This window comes from Calypte anna, chromosome 9 (assembly GCF_003957555.1).
Source record: "Calypte anna isolate BGI_N300 chromosome 9, bCalAnn1_v1.p, whole genome shotgun sequence".
Taxonomy (NCBI): domain Eukaryota; kingdom Metazoa; phylum Chordata; class Aves; order Apodiformes; family Trochilidae; genus Calypte; species Calypte anna.
The window spans coordinates 2,170,916-2,191,317 of record NC_044255.1 but is presented as its reverse complement, the minus strand read 5'-3'; the positions used below and the strand labels follow the sequence as shown (position 1 = coordinate 2,191,317).

Sequence of the window (20,402 nt, the reverse complement as noted above, 5' to 3'; positions counted from 1 at the left end):
TAACACAAAAATCACCAGCATAGCAGTCTGATGATTTAGTTCACAACAGTGCAGTTGTTTACTCCCTGTCTATCAGGAGTCAGTCCATGAAAATCTACTGTACCCATTAAACTTAACTTGAAATTACACTAACCACAAATCTCTAGCTGGCTTGCTTCTCAATGCCAGTTATTGGGATCAGCTTTGCATTTGAAGGGCAAATAGAGCTGGAACTATTGCCATTACATCACATGCTGCTTGGTACTAATGTTGAGAAGATCAAAGCTACAAGGGAGAAGGCTTGTAATGCAAATGCACTGTTTATGATGCTAATCAAAGAATTTAGCTTTGTTTGGAGGAGACAAAAAGCTCCCTCATGAAAGAGAGAGAGGGAGAGAGAAGCTTAAGTTCTTACCTCCTGCTGATGACAAAGGCTGCAATGAGAATGACCACAAGAACAACACTGCCAGCCACGGAAACAAGAAGCACTGTAGGGTTGGTACCATCGCCAATGATGGGGGAAGGAACTGGAAACAGAAAAGGGAACATTAGTGTCAGACACCCTCAAAAAATCAACCTAGGTAGCACTCAGTGCAGCTTTCTGACTTGTGAAGGCACCTTAGAGCAGCACTCATATCTTCTTTCAGGCCTTTATTATACAGTTATTTGACATAATTTTCCATCAGGACTCTAATTAGCTGAAGACATGATGTTTGATAATGATTTGGGGAACTGCAGTTCACCAGGAACAAGGACTCCCTCTCCTCCAGTGTTACTCAGAGGGTATAATGGCTATTTTTTTTTCTTTTTTTGTCTTTCTAATTGCTTTCCACTCTTCTTTCCTCCTCTTTTTTCTCTCAGTAGGGTCAGATGAACCCTCCCCAACTGACACAAAGAGAATAAGTTATTTTAAAGTCTTTCCTCTTCCTGCTGGATTGATTATTTTCAGCAGTTAACATTCTGAAGGGTGTTGCCACTAACTGGAATGACCTTAAATTGATTTAAACAGACCTGTATGTCCAAAATCAAACAGGCTTGGTCCTACTGCCTTCCTGCCAATTAAAGGCAAACATTTTGGCAGCTAAATTTTCGTGTTACCTTGAGCAAAATGAACAGCTCTACTGACAATCTATTTCAAACCTTCTCTCTTTATATAACTAAGGAAAGGTGCAAATAGGTGAGCTGATGTAGGACATCTATCTGATCTGTGAAAACAGCTTGCAAAGGGGAGTGAAAGGGTTCTGTTGTCCTGCAAACAAGATATTCCAAAAATACCTGAAGTAAGGAAAATAGATATATAAATCTCTCAAGTATCAGTAGCTCCCAAGTGTGTAGAGGCTGCATGTCTCCTTATGCCACACTAAACTATTCTCATTGTTAGTAACTACAATATAGCACATCCAAATGGATGCCTCAGGTCAGGTTCACAGCAGCACTAACAGTCCTGCAGCCATGGAACCAAGTTGTCCCAGAAGCTTCAAGCCACCAACGGGAAACTCCTAATACACAGCTCAGTTACATTTGCACTCTGCTGAAGGAAATGGAAGAGAAATCAGTGGGCATGTCATTACCTGTGTTAGTTGTGAACTCAAATGGTCCACTGAAGTCACCATATCCTGCTGCTGTCCTGGCCCGCACGTGAAATACATATGAAGTCAGGGGGTTCAAGCCTTTGATGTCAGTATTCCTGGAGGCTGTCTTCACAATGCGATAGCTGCGCTCGTTTTGGTCCTAACAACACAAGAATACAGTGGTGATCAAGTGAAAATGCCTCGCTGAGCCATGAACCGTGGAACCCCACTTCCTTGCCAAAACTGTCATGATGAAAGAAGACGAGTAATAACGATGGAATTCTCAAAATACATCCTGAGGGCTCCTGCCTGTCAGCCTTGCTCAATAACTCGAGCACTGCGAGCTGCATGGAGCCCTGAGCAAGACAAAAAAGGATGATGAGGCAGTAGGTATGATGCTCATCTATCACTGATTATTTAAAAAAAGCACACAACAAAATCCTGTGGAAAAGAGCCAAGCCCTTATTAAGATTCCCTTGATGAACATGTAACATTTTACTCACACATTCTGGCACTTGGGTTTTTTTGTGTGAGAGAGAAGCCATATTTAAAAAATGATTAAAATATTTTTAAAAAGAAGAGAGTTAGAAAATGTCTTTGTGAATGTCCAGTCTTAACAACTGTTTCAGTTTTGGCAAGAAAATCCATCAGAGATGTAATAATCTTGTTTCCCTGCAAATCCAATGCCTTTTTCTGTATCTGTTAGGGAAACAAATACGTGATAATCTTTATTTACAAGTTTAGAAGTATGTATATATGTGTGAGAGGGAGAACATACAAGTAAGAGCTGGAGATTGTTCATTTTTGTAGGGAACCTTCGAAGAAAATAACTCTTCATAGTTCCACGCTTGAGAAGTTATTTGTAGGAATAACATTTCCCTCTAACTTGGAAGGTTAAAATGCAATGAAGAATTTAATTTTCTCTTCTTATTCTCTATTAAAAGCCATCCAGCCCACACTATCACTCTAAGCAGAAGCTATCGGCAAACACATCTTGTTATTATCACCGTGTTATATACTTCATTATTACACTTCTGTCTGTGAAGTAAAGCTAATGTCTCACTTCTGCCCAACATTATTGATTCTCATTATAAAATATGCTTCCTTCAAACACTCAGTTCCCAGATGGGAAAAAAAAAACCAAAATAAACTCATACTATACAGCTGGAACAGCCCATAAGTCTTGCAAGCAACCATTCAACTGTGTGAAATCCTTAATTGGATTTTATTAAACTGAATGTATTTGGTTTCAAGTGATGGAATACTATCTGGAAATAAACCATAATGGACTGAAGCAAAAAGCTCTTCCCAGACCCCCCCAAAAAAAGCATGTGGCTTGTCCCTTTCTGAACAGTACCTTTTCATAGTATTTGACTTCATACTCCAGGATAACTCCATTTGGCCTGTCAGGTTCCAGCCAAGCCAAGGCAACACTGTGCCTTGTTATCTCTTTAGCCTGGATCAAAGCAATTGGGGATGGAGCTGCCAGGAACAAAAAATACAACAAGCTTTTAATCAGAGCTTTCACAACATGAGCACCTTCAGTAACTGTGCTTTTCTTGTAGGGGGAGTTAGAAGCATTAAGTATTCTTCCTGTTTCTGTAATAAAATCGGATTGAATCTCTCCCTGGTAAAGCTTGTTTCTGGATTCTGGGCAATATCAGGTAGGTAGGCTTTGAACAAACCTTGAAGTTGTCTAAACCCTGCCATGTCCACAATACTTAGGTACAAATCTCCCTAAGAGGCTAAGGTACTAAAAGGTTCTGCCTTATTTTTGCCCTTTCTGAGGCACAGTACATGGACCTATACTTTTGTTTTGATAATAGTAATTATCTTCTTTCATCTCCTAAAATTAATTGACGTTACTGAATTAGCTATTTGCTTTACAGGAACTATGAAATTCCTGAGGGGCCAATCTGGTTTTCTCTAAAGCTGAGAAAATACTGCCATTAAATTAAGTAAGACCAGAATAAAGCTGAGCACGTATGAATTTGGACCCTCCCATTAAAACCAGGGAACTTGTATTTCAAGAGTCTGAGCCAATTTGTGCTTCCAAACTTGGCCTGCTTGTGCCTGAATCTGTGAGCAGTCCCTGGAGAATGAGGAAACTCAGCAACCCAGGGACAGCTTTTGGCTCTGATAGCTCCTTCCCAGCCAGAAGATACCAGAGATGAGCCAATGGAGTACAGAACTGGCATTATCAGACCCTGTCTCATGTGGCACTATATTGATGTGATGAACAGAAAAAGCAGGATTACATTGCCAAGGGTAAGGGCTGTGTCATTTTTGGGAAAACTCTTACCTAGTAACAAGCTAAACTCAAAGATCCTTTAAACTGTGTCTGTGAGCAGTAATAAGGGCTGCAATGAAGAAGATAATGGAAAACATCTTATTGTGCATCCTACACTTTCAATAGAGCCCCTGCTAATGCTGAAGTTCAGGTTTTTGACTGGCTGGAGGACAATGCATTCTCCCTTTGCCTGTGATAGCAGCAGATTCATGGCTGTGCTGGGGGAAAGGGTTTCTGAGGATTTATGAACCCGGCTGCCCCTTTCTTGCTGTTGTGTTGCTGTGTGGTCACATCTCTAGCCAGCTGTTATCAAGCTCTTTTGATGCTGACAATAGCAGGAATAAATGGTGGAGTCTCCGGGGATAAAAAGGGACATTCATGAAATTTTTAATCTTATCTAACAAAGCTGTTCTGTATAACCAGAGATTAGAGGTCTTCCTAAATTGAATATATTTCTTCTTTTGTGCCCTGAAGCTGTAGACACGTTGTTCTTTCCCCCACCTCCCCCCTTTCTTTGTTTTTCCTTTTCTACCTTTAACTTTGGGATGAAGATCCATGGAAATGTTAGAGAGTAAAAAGTATCCTTGAAACATATATCCTTGAAAACTACCAAGAAGGACAAATAAATAAACCAGTCACAATAAATGAAAGGAAAATTGAATGTTGAAAGCCTCAAACCTACTTGACCATATCAGACAGTTCTGATGGAAGTGAAAATAACCAGCAGAGGCTGCACAGTCACAAAAGGGTGTCTCCTCTTGATGTGAAACCATCAGGGAGCTGCTTCACGATTTACTATTTGACAGTTTGGCATCTCTGTTAGAAATGCCTCCAGAACCTTTCTCTCCTTTTCCTTGCCTGTCTCTCACATGCAAAGGCAAATACTGGATGACAGAGGAGACTATAAGCACAGCCAACAGGGAGGATCCAGGTGTGCTCCATCAAGTTATATCCGTGGCATGACTGAGAGCCTGCTTAATAGCCTCCCAGTTCCTCAACAGAGAATCAGACTACTTTTTTTTTTTTTTTCCTCCCATTTGCAGTAACAATACCACTCAGCTAGTAAATTAGAAATCAGATTTGTTAGCCTAAAACACACACATGTGTGACATTACTGATAAAGCAACCGTAGAGAAATCTGCTTAGTTAATCAGTGCCTCATGCAGGGCAGACAGGCAATTCTTCTTACTGAGAATGTCACTTATGCTGGTCTGACCTCAAGAATTGCACAAAGTTCACTTTCCTTCCTTTACCCTCTTTTTAACCTCCTTGGTCTCTCATTTCATTTCTGCAGGCATTTATAGTGGAATTTAGTGAGTTCTTCAATATTGAGCTGGTAAGCGCTGTATGAAAACATTTCTTCTGTGTTGTAAAATGGCTATTTGCAGGAGAAGGGTATATAGTTAATATATATAGTTAGTTAGTTAGTCTATATTAACTACCCCTTCTTGTGAAAGATGCTTAGATTTATACAATTTAAGAAATGCTTTCTCGTGTCTCAAAACCAGACAGCTGATCTAAGGCACCACACCAGACTGGAATAAACAACCTGCTCCTGGCCTCCAGGACACAAAGAGGACTTGGATATCAGTTCCTTTGTTGCTCTGTACAATTACAAATGTAAGAATGGCCCTAGATTTTCCTTCATGTCCTTTTTGTCCTATATTGTGCAGATGAGCAATTTGTTATTTGTTTTCACTAGACATCCTGCTGTTCCACATGCTATACAGAAATCCTAAGACTGTTGAAGTCCAGCTACAGGATGAAGTAAGTACCAGAATCCCAAGAGGCCATCCTGGAGCATTTGGACATCCCTGCAGCACAGACCTCTTACAGCAATGCAAGAAGATAATGATCTGAAACTCTGTGGGCCCTGAGGAACTGGGCTGGGTACCTACTGGGTATCTCACTGCATGGATAAAATCCTCCATTACCAACTCTCTCTTATTTCTTCCCATACCCCTACCAATGATGTTTGCTTCCTTGTTTTCTAGGATCCACCAGCTGACCTGAGGAGCTTAAAGTCTGGGCTTCTGGAAAAACAGCAGGTCTGTGTCTCCTTGGACATGTTTCCAAAAGGGTGATCTCCAAACCAAGAGATCACCATCACTGTGGTGACCCAGGCAGCACTCACAGCCTTCTGGGTGAGCTCATGCAAAATATTCACATTCTTTGTTCTTCTGCCTTTTGCCTTTAAATTGCCTCTCAGGGATGATGTGAATATAAACATGTAAGAGGTTGTAAAATGATGCTTTGGTTATGAACACAGCAAAAGACAAAATCTCTCTTCGTATGTGCACGGGCTAACTGTTCATTATATACACACATTCATACACAAAACAGACTGAGGACAGCTTGACCAACAAGAATAATGTACACAAATAAGATGATGACAACAAGTTCACATAATACTTTTGAAAGACACTGAGAGATTGCTTTTTCATGCATTTTTTTCTCATTCCTCCTCCCTAGTGTCAGATATTTGGAAAGGAACACTAAGCAAAAAACTCGTTTCTCAGGCATCATGACTTCAAATGCTAAGTTTTCCTGCCACATGTATACAGATTTTACATAGCAAGCACCAATTCTACCAGAACAGCCCATTTCACAGGGAAAAACGACAAGGTATTTTTGGTGTCTAAAATGAGGAGCCCTTGAACAAAAGCACCAAGTGTAACTTTGCCTAGTTCAAAGCTCAGCAGTTCCTTTCCCTTAAAACCCCACTCCCTACTGATGTGAATGTTGCAATTTTCTTTTATCTACTTCCTCAATAACCTGCCATTAAACACCTACCAGTAGTTTTATTACTGCGGTTCTGAGCTTGTGGCCTACAGAGAGAGAAAGAGCACAGATGTACTACAAAAACTTCACCCAAATGCCATAAAGCCATATCCCAAGGCTAGTAAGCGCTAAATTATAACAGTTTTGAAGCACTTTAAAGGATGGTAGAAGCAGAGTGTCAGTTTTTCATTACTGGTTCAAATTAGGTAAGGGGGGGGAGAGGAAAAAAACAGGAAATAAATAGATGCAATAAAGTCTCTGGCATGTAGGCACCCATGAGTGAAAACAGCCCTTTATAAAACTACAACACATGAGTACTCAGATATCAAAGATACACAATGCCCAGTGTTTTAGTGAAGATGCCTTCTTAACCACAGCAGGGTTTACTTTCCACTCCCCATGATTTGAATTTAAATGGATCATGTTTACTCAAGGGGTCTTTCACTGATTGAAAAATATACCCACAGTTTGTACATTATCTCAGCTAAATTCAAATAACATATTTAAATTTAATTACTTGAAGCTTAGGGGTTTTCGTGCTTTTCTTTTTTTCCCTCAATTGCACACAACAACACTTATTTGTTCTTACCAATGGCTATGCACTTTGTCAAGCTTCAAAATTAAATGCATGAAAGCACTAATGATGTTACTGTGATTAAGGGTTTTTACCTTCCAGGGTAGATACTAAAAAGCCTGCTCCATTATTAATTACAAAAAAAAAAGGGTTTCTGAGACCCTAACACTGAAGGAAAGTCTTTGAAATCCAAAGGAGAGAATAAAGGATCTTCTATTAATATGGACAACACACATATAAGGGAACCTGGTAAATTTCTCTTTGAGTATTTACCTTGTAATAATGTGGGGTTTTACACAGGGTTTTGTAAATTGTATTATCAAATAATGTCAGAGCAGGAAAAGGATATAGAACACAGAGAATCAAATATGTTTTAATAATTTCTGAAGGTAACACTCTCCAGGTGGAGGTTCCAGTAGTTTTATTCATTCAAGAGAGGGATTTACTAACTGTTACAGTGATTTCAAACCAAGTGAAAGAAAACTTATCCAGCCCTACTTAGTTACATGTACTGCATAAATTAAAAAGAAAGCAGCTCTGCTCCTTTCCAAAATGCTGATGTTCAGTTCTCCTTCCCATCGGTTCCTTGGGCCATTTACCCACTCCTCACTTTCATCCAGGCAGAAATGCTGCTGGACCCCTTCTGAGCAACACCACCCCTGTGCTATGAGTACTGCTGGCAAATACCTTCACAAAATAAGAGGAATGCACTTAACATGACCAAATCTCCACACATGCACATAACATATGTACAAGCCATGTACCTACATAAGGATAAGCATGTGTGAACCCATGTGCAGACACAGAGATCAGATACCTGTCCATGCTGGAACAACTGAGGCAGAGTTTGGCATTCCTGTTCTTCGCTGCCAGTATGAAAGCTACAGCTTTCTCCTAGGGTCTAGCAAGAGCCTGAGGATGGATATGCACTGGATACGCATTTTAAAACTTATGCATGCTTATTTTAGGTTTGGTTTTTTTCATGATTCCCGCCCTGTAAGCAGAGCAAACATTTGTACTAGTAGTGATGATGGGGCCAGGTTAGGACTTGGACAAGGATCTAGAAGCCTGATTACACAACTGAGCCACTGGAAGCCTCCCAAGACATTCCCGAGTCTTCTGTCTTCCCACCGTCTGCTTCTCCCTCCCTCAGGAATGATGACTGGCAAGGAACACCTCCCAGCTTGGAAACAGACACGCCAAGATTCAGCCAGCATTTTCAAGCTTTAGCATTTAAAGGAAAGACTTTAAATCTATGCCACTGGAGTAAAGTGCCCAAGGTTATCCACCCACACTTGAAAATCCTGGCCAAGGTAATGTGAAGCAGTGTGACAGCTGAGCTTTGCCTCTTTCTCTCAATCCCTGTAATTAGCTGCAATACTTCTACAACCAAACTTTCCTTCCTTGTTACTAGAAATCAGGCTGCTCAGGCAAAGCATCAGCTCAGCCACAGGTGCTGTTGTAGGACACCTTCATCTCAAAATGACAGGTACGGGTGATCTTCCCTTTCTTTCCAGGCTCTGCAACCCAGTTGCTGCCAAAGAGCTCTGTGAAAAGCAAGTGACAAGCTCTCAGACCTAGAGAGACCTGATTGACCCGTTCACATCAGTTTGTAATGATGTGTTGATAAAGAAAGCATCTAGAAAATAATATTTTAAAGACTGTTAACACAGCATTATTGTGCTTAAAAATTTTCCTCTGTTTTAAAGTTCTCCCATCTTACCTCTCCCAAAAGAACCTGCGCTGCAAATCTTGCCAAACCACAAAAGCTGTCTCTGACTTGCATCAAATCAAAAGCTCGAAGGAAAACCCAGGTTGGTAGCAGCAACAAATAGTAGTTGAGGATTATTAGAGTGCTGGGTTTTTATCCACTCTACTCCAGCTGCAGTTCTTGGAAACATGAAGTAGCTGCTGAGGATCCACAAGAGCCTGTGCATTTTCCAGGTTACCTGTCCATTTCTGTGTCAGTTTTCACACAGACTACTTCAGAGTACCAGAACTGCTCTAATTTAGATCAAACCAATAATAGGAGTCAAAGTCTGACCACAATTCCCTGTGGTTTACATCAGGAGCAGCAGTGAGGCAGGGATGAGGAAGAAGATTTTGCACACCCAGAATATGGCTCATTCTGATGATTCATTTCTGAGGACCAGCTCTTGAGAGCAATACATTATTTTCAACTACTGGCCCTCTAATTCTGAAGGCCAAATCATGATGGCAGCTAATGCAATGAAGGTCTGGAATAACTCCAAAGATATGAATCTGCATCCTGCAATCTCCACAATTGCCTTAAACCAACAGACTTTAGAATCTAAATAGCATTTAGCAAGAGATCTATCTGTATTACAACTCAAGCATGGGGTCTGTTTAGTCTGTGAACCACTTGTTTTCTTTCTGCTAGCTTGCTATGAAATCCTGTTGGCATGTTCTGACAAGGATAACTTAATAGTTGCCAACAGAAACATGGCAGAATACTGTGTATTTCCTGTATGTATGAATGCCAGTTTAAAATAAGCAGGAAAACAAGTCTTTCAGTTGGAAAGCAACTTATAAAAATCTCTCTGAACCACTTGATTACAACCACTTGAAAAAAACAGCATCAAAACATTTCTAAATGCTTAAACTGGAATGATTAACACAAGAAAGGTGAACATATTTAGTGCTGTGGACTGATCTACGAAACTCCAGAGCTATAATCAATTTGTTAAGGTGGGGAATTAGTCAGCAGTTGTCTGACCTGAGCAGGTTTGGAGCCAGTGGTCACAAAATCGGTCACGGTGCAGTTACTCTTCCCTCTAGTTGAGGTTAGAATCTGACCCAATATAAATAACAATAAATTTTGTAGCCTGGAGAAGCCAACACTGATGCTTCACTGTGTTACATTGGATTGAAACAAGCAGAGAAAATGGGCCATGCAGTCTGGTCAAAGAGAGATTGCTGTAACACTCAGAGCCCTTCCTTTGGAGCAGTCAAGCTTAGGGGCAGGATCCCACGACCTAAACTTGTACTGAACATTTCTAGAAAGGCCAAGCTGTAGTAATCCTCTTAATTACTTAAGTAATCCTTACTTACTCCTACTACTTACAAGCACAGCCCACCAGAAGGCACTGATGCTGGGACACAATGCATAGCACCCTAGGGTACAGTGGCTCTGTGGGAGCCAGAATGAGAAACTGAGACCATAAGCTCTAGTTATTAAAACAGGTAATAAGGATGGAAATGGGACATTCCCCAACACCTCAAATTAAGTAGTCTGGAGCAATCTGACCTATTTACCACCATCCCCTAGGGGCAACTCTGCCTCACACATACACCCTGCTGGTCCCTCCCAGGAATCCTGAGGTAGCCACCAGAGGTAATCTCTCCCTGGAAGTAGCCTGTCCTTCACCTCTGGATTGCTGCACAGCAGGAGGATCTGCTGAGCTGCCTTTTCAACTTCTCCAGCTCCTTCCACAATGAAATCAAAGCTACCATCAAAGACACATCAGGTGCCCCAAATGAGACCCCTGTCCCATTTTCAAGCCCTTCCACCAGTCAAGCAACTAATCTTCCCATTTTCCCAGAACAGTTAAGAGATGGCTGGATCCACATCATGAGTCAAAAGACGAGCTCAGTTGTTCTTAAAATTGTACAGGACCACAGAAATAACCTCCTGCATCAGTGCCCTGCAAACAACTTATGGTGCACAGCTCTCCAACCTCTTACAGTAGTGTATCAACAATCCATAAAACACCACCAAAAATATTGAATCTGCTCTATTAACATCCCAGAGGGGCAGCCCATTATCTGACACTGGCAAAGGACAGCTCTCACCTGACACCTCATGTCTCTACTTATTTACAGAAAGCATCGTGGATCCTTTCTTATCCTTACCACCAAAGCACCTGATCCTGCAGTTACCCCAGCAGTCATGGTGTAAAGCTGAACCCACTATGGGGCAAACACAGGATTTGTATCCAAGGCAATACATCTCCTAACACTGTTCTCCTTGGTTCTTGCACTGTTACTTTTTATTTACTTGAAACGTGTATGTCTAGATGATATATATGTGTACTAAATAACCTCCTCTGTCACTTACTTTCAGCATTAAGAATATTAGATTTTTTTTAAAAAGCTGCTTGAAAGCCTTTTTGAAACCTAGACAAATAAAAGCCACTGCCCTATATGCCACTTAGATGCTTTGGAGCTTTGGAAATAGTGAAGTAATCTCTAAACAAAATAAAGAAATAAATGATACTCCTCATTTTGCTAAAGCAGCATGCACTATTTCAACAAATAGACTTGGCCACATTGTCTCATCCTGGCTTCTGAAGTGCTACTGTAATAGCAGAGAATTTGGGTCTCTCAGATGCATCACCCAAAGACAGAAAGGGCAAAAATCTTGGGGGAAGAAAAGATAATGGAATTATAAAGATTTTAATTCAACTGAGATACACAGCTCCAACAGCAACTTCAGGCTGGGTCTCAAGGATGCTCTCCTGAGCCTGCAGAACTCAAAAGAATCAAAAGCCCGGACTCATCCGACAATAAAAATCACAACTCCTGTCTCAAGACTTGAGAATACCAAATGGTTTCAAAGTCAACAAAGTTAAGGAACTTCAACTGTATTTACTTTAACCTCCATCACACACAAGAAGTTGGTGCAGAAGGTTTGCATTTATGTATTTACATTTCCACTGAACGACCTTTAAATTTTAATTAGTTGATATTCGGAGCGTTCAACTGGAACTCTGGTGAAGTACCTTCTGTACAAAGTTTAGATGGATTCACCAGGATCTGATCTCTGCCTCTGGGTTGCCGAGAAACTCTGGAGATTGAATCAAGGTTTAGGTGTTTGGGGCTCACTTGAGCAGTACTTTGTGAAGGACACTGGTCTGGCAGCACATTGAGATCCTCAGTTCTTCTAAGACACTGCAAGACACCCTGCCCTGCTACCCCATCAAAATTCCCCTTGTCCAGTGGAAAAAGATACTCTGTGCTTTTGGAAAAGTACCACAGAGAATCAGACTGCAGCATACCAGACTCTCAGAGTCAGAGCTCTTCTACCAGCTCCTCTCCCTGGAGCTAATTAAGCCCCCTTTCCTTCACCCACAACAGGTAGATTTCTTCAGGAAATTAAAAATCATAAATACACCCGATGAGAGAGGAAACTGTATTCTGCACACGGTGTTGCTGCAAAAAGCAAAGCTACCCAAGGTTTGCTATGACTGGGGAAGAGTCTCAGGCTTCCTGAAACACATAAGCCTTAAAATTAAAATCTTAGTTCATGATGTCAGCAACCCATTACATCATTGGTGGCACATAATTAAACTTATAAAGGGGTTTCATTATTTTGGTTTTAAGCCGGATACTGAAAACTAGTGCATTATTCATTTTAAAATTGTGTCAATTAGAAAAAAAACCCAAATGGAATAAGCAATTAAATATTAAAGGTGGCTGCCTCAGTGGAAAACAGTCAGGAAGATAATTGGTAAAGCTTCCTGTGCAATGCATGTGCCATTACAAAGTCTGAACAATTTCAAGCCCTCCAAATTTTTTTTTTTTTTAAATCAATCTGATGAGGTCATGAAGATTTGAAGTTGTATAAAGAAATCAGCCATGTTTGTTTCTTGAAGGCAAATAAAAGCCAAGGAAAATATTAATCCCAAATTAGCTCAGCAATTGCATAGATGGGTCTGTGGTCTGAAAACCAACCTTCATCTTCAGTCCCAGATTTGCAGTAGACAGGAGGACACCCAGAGCCTGCCTCAGCTCCTGGTGAGAGTTGAGGAGATCAACTGATGAGAGCTGATGAGATCTCTGCTCCCCTCTGAGGCCAGGGCCCCAAAGAGTACTTACAGTGGGAGGACTGAGAAGTGCACAGGATGGGGAGTGCAAGGAAAAATAATCTGCATTCAAAAGCTGCAATTCAAAAATAATTTCTTCTTCCAATAGCATGCAAAGTACTTTACAGCGTCATGTCTCTCCTCCTTGCAAGGCCTGTGGTTTTGTCACCAATAGGTCTACAAATCTGAATATCTTCTCATTTGATCCAGATGAAGCTGGTAACTTTCATGAAAGGATCAGTCAGACTGAAAATAAGCTAGGAAACCCCTTTGTTAGAGAGCCTCTCTAACATGTGATGTTTGCAGCTTGCTGTCTAACATATATATATATATATATATATATATATATATATATATAAATATTTGCTGGTTAAAGAAAACTGACATATCTGCAAGAGGTGCTAAAGAAGCCTCCCTTTGTGCCCAGTCTGCTCTCCTCAAACCAGTTCTTCCCAGTTCCTGCGTTGCTGCAGGTTTAACCTTCAGCACAGTGAAAGGAAACAGCTGAAATGCTCTTGGAAAGGCAGCACCGGGGCTGCACACCGTGGCTGAAGTACCACAGAGAGCCCACAGATCTCTGCAGCTCCTGCAGGATTCCCCTCGGCCACCCTGTCCCAGACTGCCTGGGGAGCTTGAAAAATACGGGATTTAGCGCTCAGCCACTTCCACATTCCAACCCCGTTCTGTCTTATTTATCTGCATGCACAAGATCCTGATAAAGTAGAAGGGAGGCTGCAGCCATTCCATCTGCATTCCCTTTTATGCTAAGAAAGATAAATGGAGGCTGATTCAGAGGACAGTTTTTAGAACGCAGTATGTTATCGAGACAAGCGTAATCTTCCCAGGGAGCCGCTGTAGTGGGTTGTCTTGAGATCATGCCTTGATTTGTTTGCTAAAATAAATGGGTACCACACAAAACTCAATTCATACACGACACATCTCTTAAAGCCTACCATACCTTCCTATTTTTCTTGGGTAACACTCTTCTTCTATTATTTCCTGATAGAAACATTAACTGGCTCATAGAAAATTAAAAATAATGAAATGCTAATTGAAAACTTCGTTGTTTTGCTTTTAGTTTTCAGTAATCTATGGAGCTGGAAGACATATCCAAAGCACATTATGGTTCAAGGGTTTTTCTGTCTGTAATAATCCATGGATCCTTCCAATGGATTTTAATACATGCAAAATGAAAGATATTTTATAAAATAGTAGTAATATTTAATAAAAATCAGAATCAGTCAATCATCTTTTTAAGACTAGATGATGGAATTCCATAGCAGGAATAAAAGTCGTAATAAATTCTGCAGGAACAGTTCATAAGGCTGAGACAAAAGTTATCACTTCCTCTCAAATTAACAGTAGGACTTTTCCATAGGGGATGTTTTGAAATACAAATGTCTAGAGGAATAAAACACAAATGCGTGAGCATCTTCCATTTCTCAAAAGGCTGTAATTAAAAAAAAAAAATATATAAAAAAAAAATCTAAAACCATGATCAACTTTTGTTTCTATCAGTTTACAAACCACAGTTTTTTTGTAGCCCCTGAATCCATTCTCAGAGTGAATTAGTAAGAGTTCTGGGACTCTGGCTCTTGAATTTAGTAATGAAGGCAGATTATCTTAATCTAAGGAGACGCCATGAAATCCTTCAAGTAGCTGCAGATAGAGGCTACGCGTTTGCCTGCTTTGTTTGGGAGGGGAAGCCCACTGGAGCCCTGCCACAATAATAAAGGGCTCCCTGCACGCCAGTTCACACGTGGGGCTAAATCTGAAGTGACATTTCTCAATGAAAGGAGCAGTATTCACTCGTGTGCTCAGCATCTTGATGCCCGCCAAAATCTGGCAAACATGATTATAGAGATCCAACAGGCATGCCACAGCTCTATTTAGCCCCCGTGGTTCAAGGCAAAGCTACGCAAAAAATTAATAAAAAATAACAGGCTGCCTTGGGATGGCATTCTGGGAGTATGATTTCATGCATATGGATGGACTTGATACTTGTTTTGCAACTTCTCATACAAGGACAGAATATCTGAACCAAAGGGAGCTCCCTTACCACCCTTATGGGATCAGTTCAGCACCTTGCCCTCTAAACCATGAGCTGGTGCAGAAACTTTGGGCTGCAAGAACTAGCAATGTTTATTTGTGCTGGTCTGCATGGCATTTTAATTAGTAACTGTGCAGATTTAAAACCTCTGAATGGACACACAGGGGCAGTTGTGCAGCCTGGCTTTTGTGTTCCCATTCTCTCACAAAATCCTGTTTGAGGACATCAGCAGGGGGTTAATAGAAGCTTTGATAAAGTTCTCCGAAGCCTTTTATTGTTGCTCAACTAGAGACCAGACTCTCCTGTCTCTCTGGCTGCTTTCCAATTAATTTAGTCAGCAGCAAAAATAACCAGAAAAATTAGAAGCCTATCTAAACATTAGGTAGCCACAAACCTTCTTAGGCAAAAATCTTCCACAGGAAGATATTTCCTTGCCAATTGCTTAAGAGAAGCACTCAGGCTGGAGAGCAAGCTTCACAAATCTGCAATGTCAGGGCACCACTAGCGAAAGGAAACATGCAGAGCAAATAAAAGCTGCAGGACCATACCTTTATCTCTGTCAGTTTGGTAACTATTCATCTGTACTAACATCACTAAGCCCAGAATTCGATCTGATTTGATGCCTCCTAAAAGTAAATTCATATTATTTAAATACAGTCAATGCTACCAGTACTGAAATGCCTTGTTCCCCAGAAGGATATGTAGCTAGCTACGATTTTCCTAAGAAAACCATGACATTTTCTGAAAAAAAGTGACCAAAATTTTATTTAAATGCTTTAATTACTTCCTGGCTCTATCTGACATGCAACTTGTCTAAGCTGTTCGCTGAACCCTGAAGCTGGTTATTTACTAAGGATCTTTAGAAAGCGCTTTTTTTTTTTTTTTTTTTTCCCCTTCCGACCAAGACTCGTATCCCCCTCCTTGAATACAAATTCATGGAAATGGGTGGTGCAGACAGCTTTGCCAGCAAGCAGGCAGTTGTTATTATAATTATTATTTCTTTGTAGAAAGCTGTAGTTACCTTAAAATATTAATTTAATCCCTCCAAACAATAGTTTTCCCGGTTTTGTTTTTAAGACAGGAGCACGTATGCTTAGAGCTACATGTTTATTAAAGACCATCACATAAAGCCTGTGCAAGAACAGAGTTGTTAATATGAAACTCCCACTTGCATCTGCCAGCTTGGAGAAGCTCCTTACTCAGACACGTTATCTCACACATGTCATTAAACGTGCAGAAATCTGAAGCGGTCAACACACGACATCTCTGAGGCTCTGAGAAATCTCAGGCTCAGCACTGAAATTTGCCCTGTTTGCTTCCATGCAATACCCACATTTCTTGCACTGGGATCACTTATCTTCTTTCTGGATCTCCCACCCCGTTTGTATTTTAAAGGTCTGTGGTTTCCCAAAATACATTATTCAGTTTGCTTCCGAAGTCCTCGCGGTAACTCCCTCAGATGCAAATCTGAGGGAGCAAAAGCCAAAACACAACTCCTTGGGAGAGCCAAAGCAAAGGAGGAACAAGGCAGATCCCTGGCCCTGCACAACCTAGCAGGTCACCTCAGCAATTACACGAGGTGAAACCTTACAACAGCTGACAATTTGTCCCAACCTCCTGGTTTCAAAATGTGTGTACAGGAAGTGGTTGCTGCTTATGTCTAGCAGATAAATGAGAAGCCTTATGAACCACAAGGGTTTAAATTCAAAATGAGAAAGTTGGATACAATTAGACTGGAATTCTGCAAGATGCTGCAACATATCAGTCAGAGCGTCACGCTCAGGGATCAACCCTTTTTAGGGTCCCTGCTAACTGGTTTTGAATCTCTTTACCGACTGAATTAAGGCTTAACACACATCCATCATCTTAATTACAAATACCTTTATAGCAAAATCAAAACACCTCTTTGCTATGCCACTTTTTCATTACCCTGAAATTATGGGGGGGAAGGAAAAAAAAAAACAAAACCAAAAACCAAAAAAGCCCCAGCAGCAGCTAGAAGTATCCTACACATCTCCCATGCTCTGAACATTTGGCAGGGATCCAGACATTTGTCAAGAGATTATTTTAAATCAGGCTTGTAGGGAACTGGGTGGCCAGGGTGCTGTGACTGTTTACACACACCCAGCTACGTGCATGAGTTTCCCCACGGGTCTGGGTGCCTCTAAAAAGGATGCCTGGAACAGGCTATTTGTATCGTTTGGCTGCAGGGAACAAGTAACTGGAAAGGGTGGGACCATGCTGGTAGCAAATACTTTGAAAAAAAAAAAAGTAAAAACTAAAAATTAAATCGACTCCTGCATGTCTGGGAAGGCTACAGCCAGGTACCACTGTGCCTAGCATCTAGAGAGTCACTGGCTCCTCTGGACAGACACGAACTCGCCCACCTTTACTGCTTCCAGTTTGATCCGTCCAACTTGCTGCAAACCTCGACACTTTCCAGCTTGCTCAAAACACTCACCCAATAACAGACTGTCCCCAGCCCCTTAATCCTGCACTCCACAAAGCCCTAAGCCTCATCAGCACTATCCCATCCTCCCACCACCCAGGGGAGGCAGGAAGGGAGCTGGAGCAGAAAACCCACCAGCCAGGAAAGGGGAGCTGATCTGTGTGAACCTGCTGGTACCCTCAGGAGGAACTGGGGAAAGGTGATATCAGAACAGAAAATGACCCAACTGTATGATGGATCCTGTCTTCAGCTTCACAGAGATCCTTCCCTGGCTATTTGGAGATGACATCTTCCTTGAGGTTATACAGCCCTTCAAAATTATCTTTTAAAACAACAATAAACAGTTCATCACCAGGACTGCATCAAAAAAAAAAAAAACCAAGGAAAAATTTTGTAAGAGCTGAGCATAAAGCTACATCAGTCTAAACAGTTAAAGAGCTTGCTATCTTTGAAATCATAATTAGCTTATTTTACCCCCTCCTTATTGATAAGATTCTCAATATGGACATAAATATCACCACATATAAAACCAAAAAATGTTATGCTCACCCTCAGTCACAGAAATTACTTACTGTTATTTATACCTAAACCAGAACTCTAGTGAAATAACATGATGGAGTTGAGAGAATCAAATGGATCAATCGATCTCCAGAGTCGATCTTATTTTCCAGTAGTAGTATAAGGCTATTCATGCAGGCACCTAAAGAAAGCTCTGCAACCCAAAGCTGCTTAACAATGTCTTTTGATGTTTCACTACAGACCAATTCTTTATAGATAAGTTATAAATATCCAGGAAAGTAGCACATTAAAAAGAAAATACTGAAAACCTTAGGCTTCCTGGCCTTGGCATGTGTTGCTTTTGATCTGCCTGAGCAACTATTACTTTGTTGATAAGAGGAGTGCACACTGACCAAGGGCAATGTATGACCATGAATTTTTACTGACTGCAAATTTAGCTCTGCACAGGCTAAACCATGCTGGCAGAATGTAAAGCCTTATATGCATTTTCCGTGCTGTTCTGTATCACACGTGAGGAATGCTAATCAACATTTGAAAGGAAACGTGGGCTTTCAAAGAAGACCCACCGAAATGCAAAATGGGAATACATATTCCCTGACCAAAGGATCCAGTAGAACTCGTGAGTCATCTGGAAACAAATAACTCTCACTTCTTTCACCCCCCCCTTCCCCATCATTTCTAACTTAGACCACAATCTTCCTCAAGGGACCAGGATCTTTCTATTTTTTTCCTTTTAGTAATGGAATTAAGAACATAAACAACAAACCTAAAGGCTAAATAAAGCTGAGTAACACTTGATGTTTTCCTTCCCTCCACTCAATGTCAGTATTTCAGGTTCACAGTTTGGTCACCAAAACTGCAGCTCGTCCCAGCATACTGAATTCACTCAGGTATTCTCACCGGTGCTCAAGGCACCAAGATCCTTTTTAGTTCCTTCCTGAAACAGATAAACTGCAGGGCTCTGAGTGATGGTGAGGGACCAGGGGAGCATTGAGAAGGGAGGGAAGGACTGCAGCACAGCCAGCCACACCAATCTGCCTCCGAGATGAAGCAGCTTTGAGACAGGCAAACAGACAGCTACACAGGCAAGGTGTGGGGGATCGCGGAGACAAAGGAGCCGGGGAGAGGAGCGAGAACAGAAAGAGGAAAAAATGGGACAGAGAGCCAGACATATTCATAAGAAAGATCAGCTCTTGATCCTGAGCACAGGCAGCTTGAAAACATCCAGTCTAATGCAGTGGGAGAAAGAGTAAGTTTATTTATTTATACTGTATTTTCATCCTAATTGGCACATCCTGCCTCCATCTAGCTGCGCTGAACCATTTAAGGAAGAACTGTGCCCAAGGTAACTTAACAAGGTAACAAATCACCAGGCAGCTTGTTTATTCAGAAATATCAACCATTTTAAAACTACAGCAATCAAAAGAACAAGGACACCCATCCCTCATGAAATGCAAACAATAAGAAGGGAGGAAAGAAAGCAGCATAAAGAGTTTGGATTTTAAATCTTATTTAGAGCTTGTGGAGGCTCTCTCCCTTCCCTGTCTCTCCTGCCTCATAGAATGCCTTTAGCATCCGTGCAAAACCTCGTCCTTGCCCTGCTGCCCCTCGGACATGCACACAGACAACTTAGCAATGAATGAACCTGGCTGTAAGGTTGGAGACCTAAACAGCTTGGCTGCAATATTTAATCAAAGAATAAAGTGTACAGTGCCCCTTCAAAAAAACAAATCTTCCTGCTTGCTGTGAACCAGGTCTCTTTATTGAGAGATTTATGTTTAATTTTGAACAGCTTCACAGCATTATCCTTAAAGGCAAAAAAAAAAAAGCCCTGAGATTTTTGAGCTATTCAGTCAACTGCCTGCTAGGGTTTCTTATTGAAATTGGCTTCTTCTAGCAGCATCGCATGAGAACTGCTGGTTTGCATCTCTTCCACAATTCATTTCACATTTTTAAAAGATGGACAAAGTGTTGATTTCATGTGATCAAAACCTCACACTGCTGGTGGAGATTCTTAATACTAGCATTCCCAGTACTCATTGTGATAAGGATGCTGGCTGGAAGCTTTAACAGCTCAGCGTCCGATATCCTTTTCCTTTTTTTGAGTTTCTATTTCTCTTATATGGGAAAGGAATGGCAGGACTTACCTCAAAAAACTAAAAAAAAAAATTTAGTATATTAAACTTGTAGAATACCAAGCTGAATTCACCATTCAAAATTCTTAAGCTTTCACAACATTGAAGTATTTCACTAGGAGATAGAATTTTTTACTTGCTTTAAAGCCTTACATTTAGCTTCCCTCTTAAAAAAAAAAATAACCCACACACAACAAAAAACACAACCCAAAACCCCCCAAAAAACTAT

General features: G+C 40.9%; 1 protein-coding gene across 3 annotated transcripts in view; it reads right to left on the bottom strand.

Annotated features, from left to right (window-relative positions):
• The window catches only part of EPHA4 (EPH receptor A4), a 104,489-nt gene that overhangs the window by 24,371 nt on the left and 59,716 nt on the right, over window positions 1–20,402 (bottom strand). For all 3 annotated transcript variants that reach the window (XM_030456105.1, XM_030456106.1, XM_030456108.1), the window contains exons 6-8: window positions 2,908–3,032; window positions 1,551–1,710; window positions 395–506 (exon numbers count right to left, since the gene is read on the bottom strand). In XM_030456105.1, the coding sequence (XP_030311965.1) occupies window positions 395–506; window positions 1,551–1,710; window positions 2,908–3,032 (397 nt within the window). The remainder of the gene's footprint in view (window positions 1–394; window positions 507–1,550; window positions 1,711–2,907; window positions 3,033–20,402) is intronic.